General features: G+C 37.3%; 2 protein-coding genes across 15 annotated transcripts in view; one reads left to right on the plus strand and one right to left on the minus strand.

Annotated features, from left to right (window-relative positions):
• usp1 (ubiquitin specific peptidase 1) overlaps positions 1-4179 on the plus strand; it is a 29140-nt gene extending 24961 nt beyond the window's left edge. For all 5 annotated transcript variants that reach the window (XM_033028269.1, XM_033028265.1, XM_033028266.1 and 2 more), the window contains one exon: positions 2115-4179. In XM_033028269.1, the coding sequence (XP_032884160.1) occupies positions 2115-2868 (754 nt within the window). In that variant the 3' untranslated portion in view covers positions 2869-4179. The remainder of the gene's footprint in view (positions 1-2114) is intronic.
• A 776-nt stretch (positions 4180-4955) lies between these two features.
• Positions 4956-17262, minus strand: part of dock7 (dedicator of cytokinesis 7) — a 132244-nt gene continuing 119937 nt past the window's right edge. For 7 of the 10 annotated variants that reach the window (XM_033028260.1, XM_033028259.1, XM_033028263.1 and 4 more), the window contains 7 exons: positions 11557-11682; positions 10078-10167; positions 9465-9701; positions 8631-8774; positions 7501-7607; positions 6001-6168; positions 4956-5475 (listed from right to left, as the gene is read on the minus strand). In XM_033028260.1, coding sequence (XP_032884151.1) covers positions 5433-5475; positions 6001-6168; positions 7501-7607; positions 8631-8774; positions 9465-9701; positions 10078-10167; positions 11557-11682 — 915 coding nt within the window. In that variant the 3' untranslated portion in view covers positions 4956-5432. Of the gene's footprint in view, positions 5476-6000; positions 6169-7500; positions 7608-8630; positions 8775-9464; positions 9702-10077; positions 10168-11556; positions 11692-17262 lie in introns of all 10 variants that reach the window. The other 3 variants (XM_033028261.1, XM_033028257.1, XM_033028254.1) reach the window with 1 other exon arrangement.

Raw genomic sequence — 17262 nt, forward strand, 5'->3', positions numbered from 1 at the left:
TCTTCCTGCATCTAGCCTGTCCAACCCCTTAAGTTGGACTGCAGGTATTCCATGGCATTCCATGTGTCTGCTGCCCTTGTCCTCCTGGCTGGTAGAGATTTTGGGTTTGGGAGATGTCCTTTCATTTTGTAGGTGGTATGCACTGTAGCCATTGTGCTGCTACTGAAGAGAATGAGGTGGAGATGAGTATTTAATTGTCATTTGTACCAAAACGGAACAATTAAATTATTTCTTGCAGCAGCATAAAGTTTGTAAACATAGTACACAAACAAAAAAGTTCAATAAGTAAAAATACCAATATAGTATAAAACAAATCCCTAAGTCTTTGGTACAATCAAGTCAGTTCGTAGTGTTTAATAAATAGCCTGATGGTTGTTGGGAAGAAGCTCTTCTTTAACCAGGCCGTCACAGTTTTCAGACTCGAATAACATCTTCCCGATTGTAGGAATGAAATGAGAGTGTGGCCAGGATGATGTGGGTCCTTGATGATGCTGGCATCCTTTTTGAGACAGCACCTTTGTTGGGGATGTCAGCACCCATGATGGGCCAGCCAGTATCCACCATTTATTGAAATCTCTCATTCCAGGGCGTTCCCGAGTTGCCAAACCAAGCCATAATGCTCTTAAGAGAGTATTTGTCGACATACCAAATCCCCTCAATCTTTTAAGGAAGTAGAGTTTTCATTATGATTGCATCAATGTACTAAGCCCAGGACAGATCTTCAGAGATATGCGCATCCAGGAACTTGAGCTGATGGTTATTGAGGAACTGTTGATGCCAATTCTTGCCAATTGTGTTCTGTTAATGAGGAAGTTGAGGATTCAGTTGCAGAGATGAGCTTGGCAACAGGTTTGGAGGAGATAGTGTTGAACGCTGAGTTGTTGCTGAACAACAGCACAATGTGTGTTTATATAGTCCAACTGGTCCAGTGTAGAGTGGAGAGCCAGTGAGATTGCATCCCCTGTTGATCAATTGTGGCAGTCGGCAAATTGTGTGTCCAGGTTCTTGCTAAGGTAGAAGTTGCTCTGCACCGTAACAAACCTCTTAAAACACTTCTTCACCATGGACGCAAGTGCCATTGGTCAGTAATCATTGAAGCACATCACCTTGTTCTTTTTGGCCTTTTTAAAGCAGGTGGGAACCCCAGACCTCAGTAATGATAACTTGGAGATGTCCGCATATTATTGATTGCTGGTGTGCCAAACAAATGGACTGCTTTGCCCTGGATCGTGTGAAACTTGTTGAGAATTATTAGAGCAGCAATACTCCCGGAAGCTAGCAACTTCATTTTTTTTTAGAGATACAGTGTGGTAACAGGACCTTCGGCCCACCCGAGTCCACACCAACCAACAATCATCCCGTTATTGTAGAGGGACAATTCACAGAAGCCAATTAATCTACAAACCTGCAAGTCTTTGGAATGTGGGAGGAAACGGGAACGTCTGGAGAAACCCCACTAGGAGAACGTGCAAACTTCGTACAGGCAGCATTTGTAGTCTGGCCTACCAGCTTTGCTGAAATTCATAATGTTTACTGCCCTGTTCTCATCAATTTTCTTAGTTTCCTCCTCATAAAAACTCAGACTTTGTCAAACAGGATTTTTGCTGCATAAAAAACCATGTTGACTCCTAATTTGCCTCTGCAATTCTAAGCAAACATGAATCCTATCCTTTAAAATTGATTTCAAATAATTTCCCTATTGATTACAATACTCACTGGTTTATAGTCTCCTGGCTTATCCCTTATGCCCTTTTTGAATAATGGAACCACATTGGCTATTCTCTGGTTAACGAAGAAGCAACTTCTCCCATGTAATGGCATCCGGCCTTGGGAATGTATCCATCTTAATGTGCTAATATATCTAACATTCCTACATAAAGATTGAAATATGATTTAGAAATTGATGTTTCACCAGCTTCACAAATCCCCTATTTTCAACAGCGCATGTGAAGATCGTGCAATTCAGATAACATTTTAAGATTTAATATGCCATTAAATGTGGGGAAACCCTAAAATTGCAATTAATTAGGCAAATCCCAATTGATTCATCTTTCATTGTTAATGCAAAATCCAAGCCTACGTCATTGCTATCTATGGTCTCTTATTATTTTTAGGTTGGAACCGTACGGCAATCTCTCAAAAGTGAATACTCCATTACTGACGCCTCTTACACTTTCGCTGGAAGAATGGAGTACTAAAGAGGCCAATGACAATTATGAACTGTTTGCGGTAGTCATGCATAATGGGGTGAGTATTAGTAGTGGTCATTACACAGCCTACATAAAAATGCCATATTTTGGCAGTCAAGAGATGCACAAAGAAGAATCTGCGCCAAACTGTGCGAAACAGGAATCACTCGGAGAAGAAGAGGCAAAGAACACTGTTTGTTCACATGAATATGATGATGGCGAGGTGTCGGTTACATTGAAAGGAAACCTCCAAACAGCACCTGGTAAAACTACAAAGAAGAATGCAGAAAGTGTTGGGCTGTTAGGTGGACAAAAACACATGTCCAGCTTTTATCTAAATGCCTCCAAGAACAAGAATAACCTTGAAAAACCTGGATTTGCATTAAATGAAAGTGACAAATCTAACGCAAACTATGAAGACAAACAACATTGTTTCCTCAACAACCAAAGCAGTTTTACCGGTCAGCATAGTGTATTTAAAACTGAGGGGAATACTCCAGAAAATCTATTTCCTCAAAGTTGCTCTAGTCTGCAGGAGCATGAAGGAAAATGGATGTTGTTCGATGATGCTGAGGTAAAGCTTACAGATGAGCAAGATTTTCTCAGCTCACTTTCTCCTTCAACTTCTTGCACATCAACTCCATATCTATTGTTTTATAAGAAAGTGGCAAATGCATAAAAATGCACCTTTAAAGATTACTATTAATAATTTCACCATGGGGAATCTTTCATTGCTTGTCTGTAATATAGAGGACTATTTAAACTTTACAGTGAAGCTTCATGAACAATCAAGTATAATCAAAACAGCCTGATAAAATAAGCCTCCAAATATGAAAAGATTGTAGGCTCTAAATTTATTACCAGTTAATAAAAATTAATATAAATACTGTATTCACACGTTGTGTGCAAATTATACATCCCTTGTCTCCTTAGGAGATGGTCTTGAATTTACAACTGTACTCCATCCTAATTTGTTCAACTGGTTAAATTTAAGTGATTTAAAATCACCACAGCTATGTGTAAAACACTTGCCGTATTTATAAAACTGCCCTGCAGCCCATAATAATAAAAATCTAAAGAATGTAATCACATCTATTTTAGATGATTGGAAGATGGTAGAAGCCAGAGTTTGATCTCAACCCCCTCCTTTACCCCTAACATTAAGATATCTTGAGGCACCTGCTATGCTACTCAACTCAAAGCCCAGATATTAAAGTTAAATGTGATTTACTGCCAAGCATTCGGTCCTTGATCTTGCTATGTTGGCGAAGATCAACTCTGAACAAACTGCCTATATAAAGTCTGAATGAATCTATTTAGATCTAATCTTGGCACTTTTTGCTGAGCTAACATCTTAATAAAACTACACATAATTTAAGAGTATAATGTTTTGCTCTTAGTTAAAACATCGATGTAGATATATCAGACATTAACATTTATCATTTATTTGCCACACAAGATGGTGATTTCAGATACTTCATATCCTAAAAGGGACCTGTCCTTTGATTACCTTCTTAGAAATTTCTACATTTGACAATATGTGCAAGGAATCTGGAATATTGTCACATTCTATTTTCTTATGCATTGTATTATAGATATTAGTAATGTAAATATAAGTCTTTGTACAGAATTATTTGAGTTTAATTATACAATTGGTGTCTAGTTTTTTAAGGCATTCTAGAAGCTGTCCTTATTAATTCAAATCCAATTTGTAAATGCACTTAAAGATTGTACATATACTGCACTGTCTTTCAATAACATTTATTTGAGTTGATTAGCCTGCATGCTCATGTCTATATTATGTCTTTGGTCTTTTTTTTACATTTCTCACAAGTGATATGTTTAGCATAATGTGGAGATGAAACAAGATCTGATCACTGACCTACGTGGGTATCAGTAAACCACAGCAGCTTTACTGCCATAGAAACTAAAGGTGTTTTGTAGATGTTCATTTAGCAACACAATTAAAAAAGAAAGCCATTACCACAAATATTGTATAAAGTGTTTTTTTTTCCTTTAACATTGGCAATTTTATCTTCACTTGAATATTTTAGTGAATTGTATGATTTCAATGTTGCTGTAACAGGCCTGTGCTATAATGGACTGTTTTCAATGAATTGGTGTGGGCATTGGCAGAACACCATTTACTTCTGATTTGAAGTTAACTAACCCTGAATACAACTTATTGTAGCATAAGAAACTATGTTCAACCCTTTCCTTCCCCCCACTTCTAATAAAAACAAAGGCAAAATCATATATGCATTGTTATAAATAACCTTTTTAATATTTTCATTAACTCCTTTTAAGAGTACAATTCTATGCAAACTATCTCAGTTTGAATGCGAGCAGTGATTCCAATCAGACCTCAATCCTGTTATTATTTTTTTCATATTTACTAGTCCTAAAACGAATCATTGTAAAACGTGCAGGAACATTCATATGCATATTTCTCACTTTAAAGGAATGCACAGTTGCAAGAAATTGCTGTTATTTCTCATTTTACTTTGGCATTAATATCAGTGCAGTCTTGTGTTCAGGTTGAGTAGCATATTAAGTGATATACGTGATAAATTAAGGGAGTAAATGTATTTCTTTTACATTAATCCAAAACTGTTAAAAGAATAGCTAATGCTTGATTGGTGTTTTTATTTAAAATATTCTTATCTAGATTACGCGAAGCGTGTTAGGTCTTAAATCCGCTCTCTCAGTAATCAAACACTTATATAAAAATGAACCGGCTAGAGGAAAACAAACCAATGTACCAGATTTTTAGTAATTACAATATTTAATCGTACCTTTTAAAAAAAATAAATGCCAATCACACAAAACTCTTCAAAAGATCTTGTTCAAACTTGATAAATAGTACATCAGCTGACATTAAGAACTTTTAATACATAATGGTAGATAAATAATATGAGTTAGTGAATCTGATCAACTGCAAATGCTTGTGACAAAACTAACAAAAGCACAATACCGACTTTGTGCAATTGAATATAACCGTGGGAATATTAAAATAATTACAAGTACCATCAATGCTGACATTTATCCTTGCTTTCGCACTTAAGGAAATGTAGTGTTTCTAAAATATCCCCACATGTGGTTGTATTAAAAAAATTGAGGTATGAATTTGTTTTTTAATTTTAAATTATCTTTTCATTACCATGTTTCTTGGGCGATGATGAAATGGATAGCTTTTTATTGTATTCCTTCACATGCAACCGGATAAATGTCAAGTCCGCCTTTTCAGATGTCTATTTTTCGAAGGCTCAGACGACTGAAAGAATCCCTGCAACCACAACATGAATGAATCAATTAGTGTGTTTTTAATTGCACATTGTGGAAAATTGAGACCAACTCCTCAAGGATATGATGGATGATAAACGTTGCTGAGATTTTAGGACAAGCTGTTCACTGATGTATTATACCCCAGTTAATGCCTGCCTTCACCCAGGATCTTTAAATGTACATTGCCGGGGAGCTTGTAATGTTACAACACCAATTTAGGAGATTTTACATCTTTTTTGGATTCTGGTTTAATAGCTCATGAGATGATACCTTGAACAGCGCTTTTGCAAATCAGGTCCCATAAGGAGAAATCGTCAATTTTTAACAGAATCCTAATCAAATTCAACTGACATAATATAGTGCTATTTAATTAATGTGCAATTGCAGATTTACCATCCTTACCGTTTTGTTTCCTGAAGACTTATTGGGCAGTGTGAAAATCTGAACAAATTCATATTAAGCAGACATCAAGCCAGTCTCATGAACAAAAGCAATGTCATAGGCGAGTATATGAATTATAACTTACCTATGGCAACTGATTGGTAGTACTGGTTTATAAAGTTGGGGAATTTTCCTGTTTATCAAAGGCTGGAGAGCTTCTTTGAGACGGTGATAGTTCCGTTCGAGCTCGCGTTGATATTCTTTCTGATCAGGACCTATTAAACTCTTATTCTTCCGCAATGCATCTTCACATCTTAATTTAAAAAAAATTGTCAATTAGCATCAACATCCCCACAACTACTAAACAGGAAATATGTTTCAAGCTGACAACATACTGTATTTCCTGGCAATGAAGACGCACACAGCGAAGTTTACTACTTGGTGCAGTCTAGGCCGTGCTGACCCAGGCCAGGCTCCCCACACGCTGTGAAAGGAACGCCTTCCCCACCCCCCCAGCAGCGCTGTCCTTTTACAGCCGTTTCCCATCAGCTGCCAGCAATGAGGGATAGACCTGGCTATTTTTCTTGGCTAACAACCTCCTAACCTTCGGCCTCCAAGACACAGTCAAATTTTCGTGCCTTATTTTTGGGTAAAAAATGGCGTCTTCATTACCGGGAAATATGGTAATGTTATTTCAACTTGTACTAATTATTTAATAGCATAGTTGAAGTACAATGTTCAGTCTAGAAATGCAGCCCACATGACGATTATTCAAAAGATATGGAAGTGATGTGATGACTGTACAGGGCCCTTATAATAATCTATTATGAAATGAACTTGCATTATACACACAATGCACATCAAGATCTACACAAATATATAGAACATTAAAATACATATTTTGAAGATAGTGCCAATTGGCCTGTTACATGCTTATTACAACATATTGTGTTTATCTGGTAAAGGCCTTGGTGCCACCTAAGTTGATCAGATTGCATTTATCTTTAAATGCACTTTATATAATTAATTAATTTAGCTGCCTTATCCTTAGCTGTATAGTGTATTTATTACACGAGTCATCAGAGGATCTTGGTCTAAACCTTGAGAAATAATGTCATATTAGTATAGACTTTTGTCACGCATCTTTCGTAAGCAAGACAATTTCTGATTCAGAAGTTTGCAGAAGTGAAGAGGGATCCAAGAAGTCTCAATATAGCATAAACAATGGCTTGCAGCAGTTAGGCCAGCTAATGAAAGGGAACACTGCCACCTAAGGACGACAGATGGCACAATGGGCTAAGTGTTCGGCTGGCAACCGGAAGGTAGCTGGTTCGAATCCCGCTTGGAGTGCATACTGTCGTTGTGTCCTTGGGCAAGACACTTCACCCACCTTTGCCTGTGTGTGTGGATGTAATTATGTGAAGCACTTTGGGGTCAATGCAAGTTGACTAAAAATGTGCTATATAAATAAAGACATTATTATTATTATTAAGGCTTTCTTCCTGAGTTGTATGAGCAAAGTGACATAGCAAATCTGACACTCAACATGATCAACAGCAATTCCAGATAGCTGAGATTTCAGTTCCATCTAAACACTAGCATGAATGATGGATTTCTTCAATATGGAAAATATAAGAAATCTTACTTTTTGGTGAAGTCTTTGAAGCACAAGCGTAACTTGTTGTGGTGTCGGAATAGCTTAGGATCATTGGGAATTTCAGACAAAAATACTTGAGCAACTTCTAAAGGTCCCTATGCAGAAAGATTAAACGTTACAGTAACAATTATTTAGCTTTCATGACCATCAACAACATTTAATGCAGGATGGAGGCAATATGCCAGGAACCTACTGTTCATGTTTGAGCATCGAGTGAGAAAAATAAATTGCTAGTTGACTATAGCGATATTAAATTAATATAAGAACAAATATCAGAAGTAGCATTACTGATACATTATTCCTAACCAAGCAACACAATGAGAACAAATGCTATCATTTTAACTTCTTTTACCTTTCAACCATCACATTTAAAAGGAATAACACATTTTCTTGACCAATAAATGTTTTTGTTGCCAAATGGGTATGATAACCTTGTAATGACATTTTCAGTATCATCAGCCTCTTCATTCTTTATCATTAGTTCCAATTTCCAAAAAGTAACATCAGTAATTCAATAAAACTAATTCTCAGAAACACTCTATTTGATTACGGGTTCAAATTAGATGAATTATAAAAACATAATGGTAGCCATAAAGCTGCACTGTGTTTCTTTCTGCCTAATGTTTGAATTCCATTTAATGTGCTTTTCTAATTCTAGTGTTTGCACCTTGCACATAATCTTTTCCCCTTAAAATAACCGGCCAGCCTCTTACATCACCCAAATAGCTACTCAGTGATTTCACAAAACTGCCAACCGTTTAAGGTACTGAGGAAAATAAGGAAGACACATTTCTGTCAAACTCAGGCTAAGTCCTCAAATGGAACATAGCCTGGGGTTGACTTAGTGGAAATGTGTTTACTTGAACTGAAGTAATTGAAACAATGCAGCACCCAGACTCGTAACAAAGCACCATATGAATAGGGCCTATCCTTAGGTGAAAATTTGTGTATTTATTACATAGGCCATCAGAGAATCATGGTCTGAACTTTGAGAAATAATGATATATTAGCGTAGACTTAAGTCACATAGCTTTTTATGCTGTTAGACTCTGGTTAATATAATAATATGTTAAATGTGGTATTGGATTTTTTTTCCTCTGGTAGATTAGAAGCCATACTTGATTAACTGTTGTTCCCACTGAGCCCTGTAACACCATCTGAAGCATTTTAGGATCAGCTGGATCTTGATGTGTTGCAAAAGCCAGCTCTTGAGTTTTTTTCTGCATGTCTTCTATTGCCACTTCGATTGGTGTTAAAATGACCTGTGGATAAAGAGTTTCATTGTGCTTAATTTTTAAACATCATTTCCATTAAACCCAGTAACATTTCTTAAGATGGACACAAATAGCTGGAGTAACTCAGCGGACCAGGCAGCATCTCTGGAGAGAAGGAATGGGTGATGTTTCGGGTCGAGACTGTTTGAAGAAGGGTCTCGACCCGAAACGTCACCCATTTCTTCTCTCCAGAGATGCTGCCTGTCCCTCTGAGTTACTCCAGCTGTTTGTGTCGATCTTCGGTTTAAACCAGCATCTGCAGTTCCTTCTTATACGTTTCTCAATGCTAACCCTGCCTGTTATTTTTTTTCAATGAGTAGGACAAGAAAAAATTAAGGACTGTTGATATATCAGTTGTTTCAAACTGTAGTCATCTATTTTCCCTCTTGGCTGTAATTACTGCACAATCTATGAAGAAAACGTTACCCTGAAAAGAATAGCCACACTTCCCAAAATAATTCAGTTTTTAAAATTTAGATATAGATTTCCACAATAGTAAAAAGTGAATACTGTTGAAATTATTTACATAACATCACAATGAAAGATGGACTAGAGATCACAAAACATTACCATTCTCGTATTCATTGAAAATTAAGCTCCAGAACGTACTATTTTCTGTTCATTTTGAGCTTCATCAACTGTAACAGTAAATGCCGAATCATGAAATCATTTCCTCACCTCTTCTTTGTGTATGGCATTGATCCTGGTTTTAATGTAAGGGAACGCATGTGACACTGTCAGGATCGTTTTGCGTTTGAACTGTTCATGAAGATCACCGTGTGCTCGTCCATCTAACGTGAATGGCGTGCAATACATGAAACGTCTCAGGTTATAATTTTTGTCAAAGTAAGTAATCCTATCCTTCATTTCATAGGCGTCAAAATATGGTTCCACGTAAGTTATCTGAATATACGCCTGTAAAAATAATTTATAGAACATCTGATGAGCACAAATTACAACTCTTTTTCAAATTACATAGGTTTAGATTTAGATTTGTTATCATTTAGGTTTAGTTGTATTGTACTGAGGTACAGTGAAAAGCTTTGTTTTGCATGCTATCCAATCAGTTCAGATACTACTATGCATAAATACAATAGTCGAATACAAATCAAGTCAAACTCAAGTACAACAGATAGAGCAAAATGCAGAATATGGTTCTTAGCATTGTAGCACCCCAGTTCCATAGACAAAACCTAATATCTGCAATGTGGTAGAGGTAAGAACCTTAGTTTATGGAAGGACCATTCAGAAGCCTGTATTACACCATACAGACATATTCATATGTTCTTACCTTATTAGGATCCAATTTGCATTTGTCCACTGGATTAGAGTCTTTGATAACTTCCACACCATCTTCACCAAAACGTTCCCCATAAAACGCCTAAATCAAAAGAAAACACGTTTGTTATTGATGTATGGTGTACAGGATTCTTTTGTGAAAATGCTATCAAGTCGGTGAAGAATGGTGCTCTGTACTTGCAGTACCTATTATGATGACAGGTGGCACTGGAACTGCCTTTCAAACATGAGTAGGTGCATCTGTTGTTGAACCAATGTTACAAAAAATATTCAATGTGATGAATTTACCTGCTTAGAAAAATGAGTTACCCTGCAGTCATGAGCAATGTCACTATTTGCTATTGGATAACAAATTCTGATCTGTCCCTTTGTGTTTACAAATACAATTATATATCAGAATTATATATATATATAATACAGGACAATTTACGATACTATATTTTGTACTCCCAATAAAACCACACAAAGGGGAGAGCATATGGAAGAACTCGGCGGGTCTGACGGCATTGTGGAAGGAAATGAACTAGATGTTTCGGGACAGGACCCTACATCTAGACTTTTCATTTCCCTCCAGACGATGCCTGACCTGTGTTCCTCCATGTGCTCTCCTATTTTGTTCCAGGTACCAGTCTCTTGTGCATCCTAATCAACCAAATGAGTAAATCATCCTTAGACTGACATATCTGGCCAGCAAGCAGTTGATTTCTCTGCTCCGCTCGCTGTAATCTGATGGTCTGTGATCTGTTCTTGCACAATTCTACATTTATCATGTGTGCAGTCGAACCATAACTTTGCTACTGCCTTTATGTCTAGGTAAGGAAACCATGATGTTCCCATGAATATGCTCAGCTCTTCTCTCAAGAATGCATCAATGTTGTAGTCTGACATTTGTCTCCTGAAAATTGTCTCTTGTTTTTTATTCCAGATTCCAGTTTCTTATGCATTCAATCAAGCAACCGAACAAATCCCCCTCCTCTGTTATGTTAATTGATTCCTCTCCTACAAGTTTGGGCTGTTTTACTTTAACCCCAGAAAAAATTAAAAACAGCTGCTGCAGTCTATATTCTTCCCTGCACTGTCCCAACTCTACCTGAACTTATGCTGATAACATTCAGTTTTCCCCCCTTTGGGTAGCAACCCACTGTGACAATCTCATTGGCCTTCAGGTTTCTTTATCACCTCTCCTCCTCTGGTCTTCTACAATGTTCAATCTTTTCCTGACATCTTTCAGGAAAGGTGGTAGCTTTCCTTTGCCACTTTCTCCCAGACACCAACTATTTTCACTTTCATTATCTCTTGCCTCTAATCAGATAGGATCTAAAGTTTTACCTGTTCTTGGTTCCTCGTCTATAAATCACTGTCAATTGACTAGGTTTTTGTTAAAAAGGAAGAAAATCTAGTAACAAAGGATTCAAATTGGCCATTTTTGTGGACAGAAGGTCAATATTATCCCATCATTATCTTAGCATACCTCAAGCCGATGAGAGATTTCAGCCAGTTTTGTAATGGCTGGTTCTTTGTAAACAAATTCTTGTTCATCCAGGTCACCAAACCTGGACCCATAAAAGCCAACACGGAAGTAGGTACCAAACATCCTCTTTCCATCCTATAGAGGGAGTAATTTGTATAATTATGTTGGAGTAACCAGATAACATCCAAAAGAAGCAAATATTCTTACTTTATGAAAACATGAAATGAGAAATGCCCATCAAGCTCCTTGCCTCCAAAGTTTATGCATATTCTGCTGCATTTATTCAAAATTACCATCTCAATATCCTTTCATTTGCAAAAGGGAAACTGAATTGCTTTTCCATTTAATCACAACTTTCTGCAGCAGTTTCCTTTTAAGTTTAACACCTCATTCATTTTAATTATTTATTGCATTTTAACCATGATGATCTATCATAATGTGGATTGTCTTCCTGCTCTAAGATATTTTCTGTCCATTCCGGCATTGTAAAGCATGTAGTGCATAAAGAATGAGAATTTCCCAATCTTCACATAAAAACTTAGGATAGATTTTACAATACCCCTCAATTTTCTTAACTCTCCAGTAAGAATTTATATGGCACTCTAATAGGCAGATGGCGACATTTTCATTCTGCCTTCCATTGATACAGTGTTTTGTTGGTATTTATATTTTCATATTTTCCTACCTAAAGTCAGTCATTTAAAGATTTAAGTTGGTGAAACTGTGTGAATTCTTATCACTAAAATGCCAGTTTATACTTTAAATGTATGAGCTATGATACATATCAGATTTAATCCTTACAATACCCTATATTTCTGCGCTCCACCTACGCTATTTCTCTGGAATGCTGAGGAGTTTGTGTGGTGAGTTGTTGCCATTATTGAGATAAACATGTTCAATACAGATTCACGACGTCCTTATCTACTGTACAATCACAAAAAATGAAAGGCAGCTTTTCAGTATTATAATGGTCGAAATGATCAAAGACTGAAGTGCCTACACATTTCTTCTGTTAATTTGTGACAAGGGGATTGTCCCAAGATAACTGTAATGCAGAAAGATATTTAAGAATTTGATCCTGGAGGCTTAGAAAGATTGTGCTGGATACTGATGTGCAAGCCCCACCATTCCAATGTGCAAAAACTGTATGTCCCAGCATCTCTGAAAGTAATACTTCAAAAAGTCCATTATTCCCTCAATAACATTTATGACAATTATATTAACACAAGTAATGTGCACAAGTTCTGTGCACATTTGGGTAGTGGAAAGAAATGATAAAAAAAACAATTCACACCAACACGTATTGTTAATCCTTAATCACCAACAAAAATCTTTTGATATGTTAATGATTGCTTTGATTGCATGTGTTGAATGCAATTATAAATAGATTGACAATTAAAATATACGTTTTATAATCATGAATAATTTTTGCCTGTTTATGTGGTTTATGCTAACTGTCATTTCTAGGTGTCAGTTATGGATGCCTTTGACGCATTCTGCTTGTCCAAAATATTCAAATTGCAGCTTTTAACGTAAATAATATCTGTCATACAGTGGAAAGGAAATACCTACTTTTAGCAAAGATCAAAAGCAGACACACAGATTTCAGATAAATGTTACTGGATTAGAAGATTGAGGATTTTGCTTTCAATTTGCTATTGTGGAGTGGGAAAACAGCATTTGCCTTCCCGATCTGTACTACTATATTGGCATTTCTGCATGTATATATTATTTTGTTTGTTTTGCTGTATGTAACTGAAGCACAATGAACCATGTATTTGCAACACATGGAAAGTGTACAAGTGAAACAAAGACATGGGAGATAACAGCAGGAAAAGCAACAATGATCAGCCACAAACTAACCATCAGAAGAATTACTAAACACAACAGATATTTAAGATTGTAGACTAAGTGCAACATGCAGGAGACAAAGCTGAGGTGATTTAAGATACATTCATGCAATATTCACTCCCAAAGGCATTACGTTAAAACCCCCCCCCATTATTTTTGTACATTAATGTGTTTGAAAGATCCACATTTAAATATGACCATATGTATTTACCTTACAGTTAAGTAATATGTGAACTAAAGAATAAGGTTGATAACTGAACTTTTAAGCAGATTGTTTATGTGCACAGAGACCATCAGAAAAAGGCTAGACTACATTAAATTGGACAATTGGAAGATAGACATAAACTGCTGGAGTAACTCAGTGGGACAGGCAGCATCTCTGGAGAGAAGGAATGGATCGAGATGCTTCTTCAGAGTGAGAGTCAAGAGAGAGGGAAACTAGAGACATGAAAGGGCAGGGTGTGAAAACAACAGATAAAACAGATGATCAAGGAAATGTAGAATGGTTCATTGTTGGCTGAGGGGAAGGTGACAACAGGGCATACACACAATAAAATTAGTCAGGAGGACAGTGAAACTAGTCAGAGAACTAGGGTGGACGGAGAGAGAGGGAACGTATTGGACTTGTCTTGGAAATAGGTCCTGGAAATTTTGTGTTTTTATGACTTGACAGATCAATTTCCCTCCTGGGATAAATAAAGTTTTATCGTATCTTCTTCTTCTTGCGTATGGTGTGCACAGCCTAACGTTGTAGGACAACTTGCTCTATTTGATCTTATTTGATTGTGTCCATCGTAACGAAATAGGAATACAGGATATGCATTCTGAGTGATGGGATTTAACACATGATGTCCTTCAGGGAGATGCTCTAGAGACTCAAATTTTTCACCAAACTTAAGGATGATTGTATTCATTCTTGAGTAGAAGCAACAATAAGTGATGTAAGCATTACAGAAACATAGCTGATTGAGGGGAAAAAGTTTAGCAAATTGTGTTTTACATGGACAAGTATATGAGGCCTTCTTTCTCACAACCAAGCATAAAATAGAATATATAATGAAGCAAAGAGAACTGGAAGATCAACCATAAATCATTAAAACCAAGTTAATAAAATTGCAACCAAGTTACAAGATATGGGGATGGTCATTTTAAACTGAGGTGCAAAATAATTTCTTCTCAGGGTGGTAATCTCTGGAATTGCTCTACCACGGAAGGTTATAGAGGACAACTAACTTGGGTTACTGAAAGAGGGAATTTGAAAGATCAAGAAATTGAGGGCAATCGGGAACTGGCACAGATGAGATGAGGTCCGAGTAGATCAGCCATGATCATATTGACTGGAGAACAGGCTTCAGGGGCTGGGTGGCCTATCGTTGGCTCTATCAATGAAGCAAGTAGCCTTTATTTCAAAGGAGATTGAAAATAAAGAAAAGGAAGTTAGTTATATTACATTTCTGCAGAGTTTTGGTTAGATCCCAACCGAAAATATAATTATTTTTTTTGGCACCGCTTGTCCCATTGTCTGTAGGGGCTGCATCACAAGTCCACCAGATTGATCATATATTTAGACGGTTCAGTTATGAAAGTGACTTGCACACATAAACGTAACTTGTATTCCTATGTGTTTGCGGAAGACTGAAGGGGTGGTAAACTGAATAAGATGTTTAAGCATGTTCATTCTTATTAGGTAACCAAATTCAGTACCACCCACGTAGCACAAATGTTCCAAACGATCAATGTAAGAACAATTCGACCATCTATTTTTTGGTGGTTTCAGTTGATAGAAATCAGACAACTCTTGGGACTCCAAATGATTACTCCAAAAATGACCAGGTTGTCAACTATTTTAATCTGATCTCATGAAACTAAACCTCTTTTATGATCATATATCACACTAAAATAGTATTTCGAAAATTACTTCTCAAAGAGAATCTTAGCAAGGCAAACACCAACCCAGGGAGAAATAGATAACATAATGGAATAGTTTCCTGTTTTTGTGTAACAATTCCATGGAACGGCATAATACACAAGCTATAATTAAGATATTAGACAGTAAGAAGCCTTTCTTCTGTTCCTCCAAGGAACAGTTATTCTTCCCATTCCAAAGGGACATTGGAGGTCTCTGCTCCCCATACGGGGCCTTGCGATTGAGAGTTTCCTGTGAGGTGAGTGCCTGCCTCTAGCTAAAGGCAAAGTGTGGCATGTCTAGAAGCTGTTCCCATTCTTCTTAGCTGAATATCCTCTGTATCCAGTATGCTGCTGATTTGAGAGAAAGCAGACTTTCGACTCGGCACCAGCTCATTTCAGGTCAGAAGAATGAATAGTCATAAAGTCATGTGATAGGAGTAGAATTAGCACATTCGGCCCATCAAGTCTACACTGCCATTCAATCATGGCTGATCTATCTCTCCTAACCCCATTCTCCTGCCCCCCCCCCCCCATAACCTCTGACACCTGTACTAATCAAAAATTTATGTCTCTGCCATAAAAATATCCACTGACTTGACCTCTACAGCTTTCTGTGGCAAATAATTTCACAGATTCACCACCAGCTGACGAAAGACATTTCTCATCTCCTTCCAAAAAGAACATCTTTTAATTCTATGACCTCTAGTCCTAGACTCTCCCACTAGTGGAAATATCCTCTCCACATCCACTCTATCCAAGCCTTTCACTGTTATGTATGTTTCAATGAGGTCCCGCCTCATTCTTCCAAACTCCAGCGAGTACAGGCCCAGTGCCGACAAATGCTCTTCATAGGCTAACCTATTCCTTCATAGTGACAGATAGCAAATAACAAGATTCTACTAGCAGGTCCCATTCAGCATTCAGTCAATGGACCAGGGAACATCATTGCAGTTTCATAGCTTTCTGGACAACAGCCAGAGGAATGACGAACAGCACTTGTCTTTTCTCAGATGGGACTCTGTTGGGGAGCTGGGGTGCAATGAGAAACTGCGCAGCCTTTTAAATGACATGACTCTGCAAACAAAGCTTTGCTTCATTCATTTCATTCATAGAGTTGCTGTCTCACAGAGCTTGTAACGCCAAAGACCCAGATTTGATCCCAACTATGGGTGCTGTCTGTACGGAGTTTGTACGTTCTCCCCGTGACAGCGTGGGTTTCCTCCTAGATATTCGGTTTCCTCCCACCCTCCAAAGACGTACAAATTTGTAGGTTAATTGGCTTGGTGCAAATTGTCCCTAGTTGGATAGTGTTGCGGGGATCATTGGTTGGTGCGGACTCAGTGGGCAGAAGGGCCTATTTCCGCACTGTATCTCTAAACTAAACTAAACTAAATCATGTGAGGTAGCTTCACACAAGGCATCAACTTATTAACAGGACATTAACTAGTTGAAGTACCTCTGCAATCTACAACCTTCTCTTTTGGGGAAACCCCCTTATACAGGTCTAAGATATGTTTACATATCAAGTCACCAACGATATAAGAGTTCTCCATGATGAGGGAAATGCAGCTCACATACATATGGACCTCCAAAGGATGTCCAATGAATTGGTGCGCAATAACATGCTTATCATCAAGATTGAAGGCAATGGGATAAAATAAACTTTCATATTATGAACAAAAAATTGCTTAAAGAAAATAATTATAGTGAAAGGGTTTTCAGACTGAAGGGAAGTATACAATATAGTGTACAATAGAGGTCAGTTCTAGATCACTGATATTCTTAATGTATATTAATCATCTGGACTTGGGTATACAGAGCGATAATTTAAAAGTTTTCAGATGACGTAAGACATGTAGTGAACTCTGAGGAGGTTAGTAGTATAGATTGAAACTCTCTGGTCTGGCACTCATGGATCCTGAATACAGACCTGATGGACTACAAACA

The sequence above is a fragment of the Amblyraja radiata genome, chromosome 10, assembly GCF_010909765.2.
Source record: "Amblyraja radiata isolate CabotCenter1 chromosome 10, sAmbRad1.1.pri, whole genome shotgun sequence".
Lineage (NCBI taxonomy): Eukaryota > Metazoa > Chordata > Chondrichthyes > Rajiformes > Rajidae > Amblyraja > Amblyraja radiata.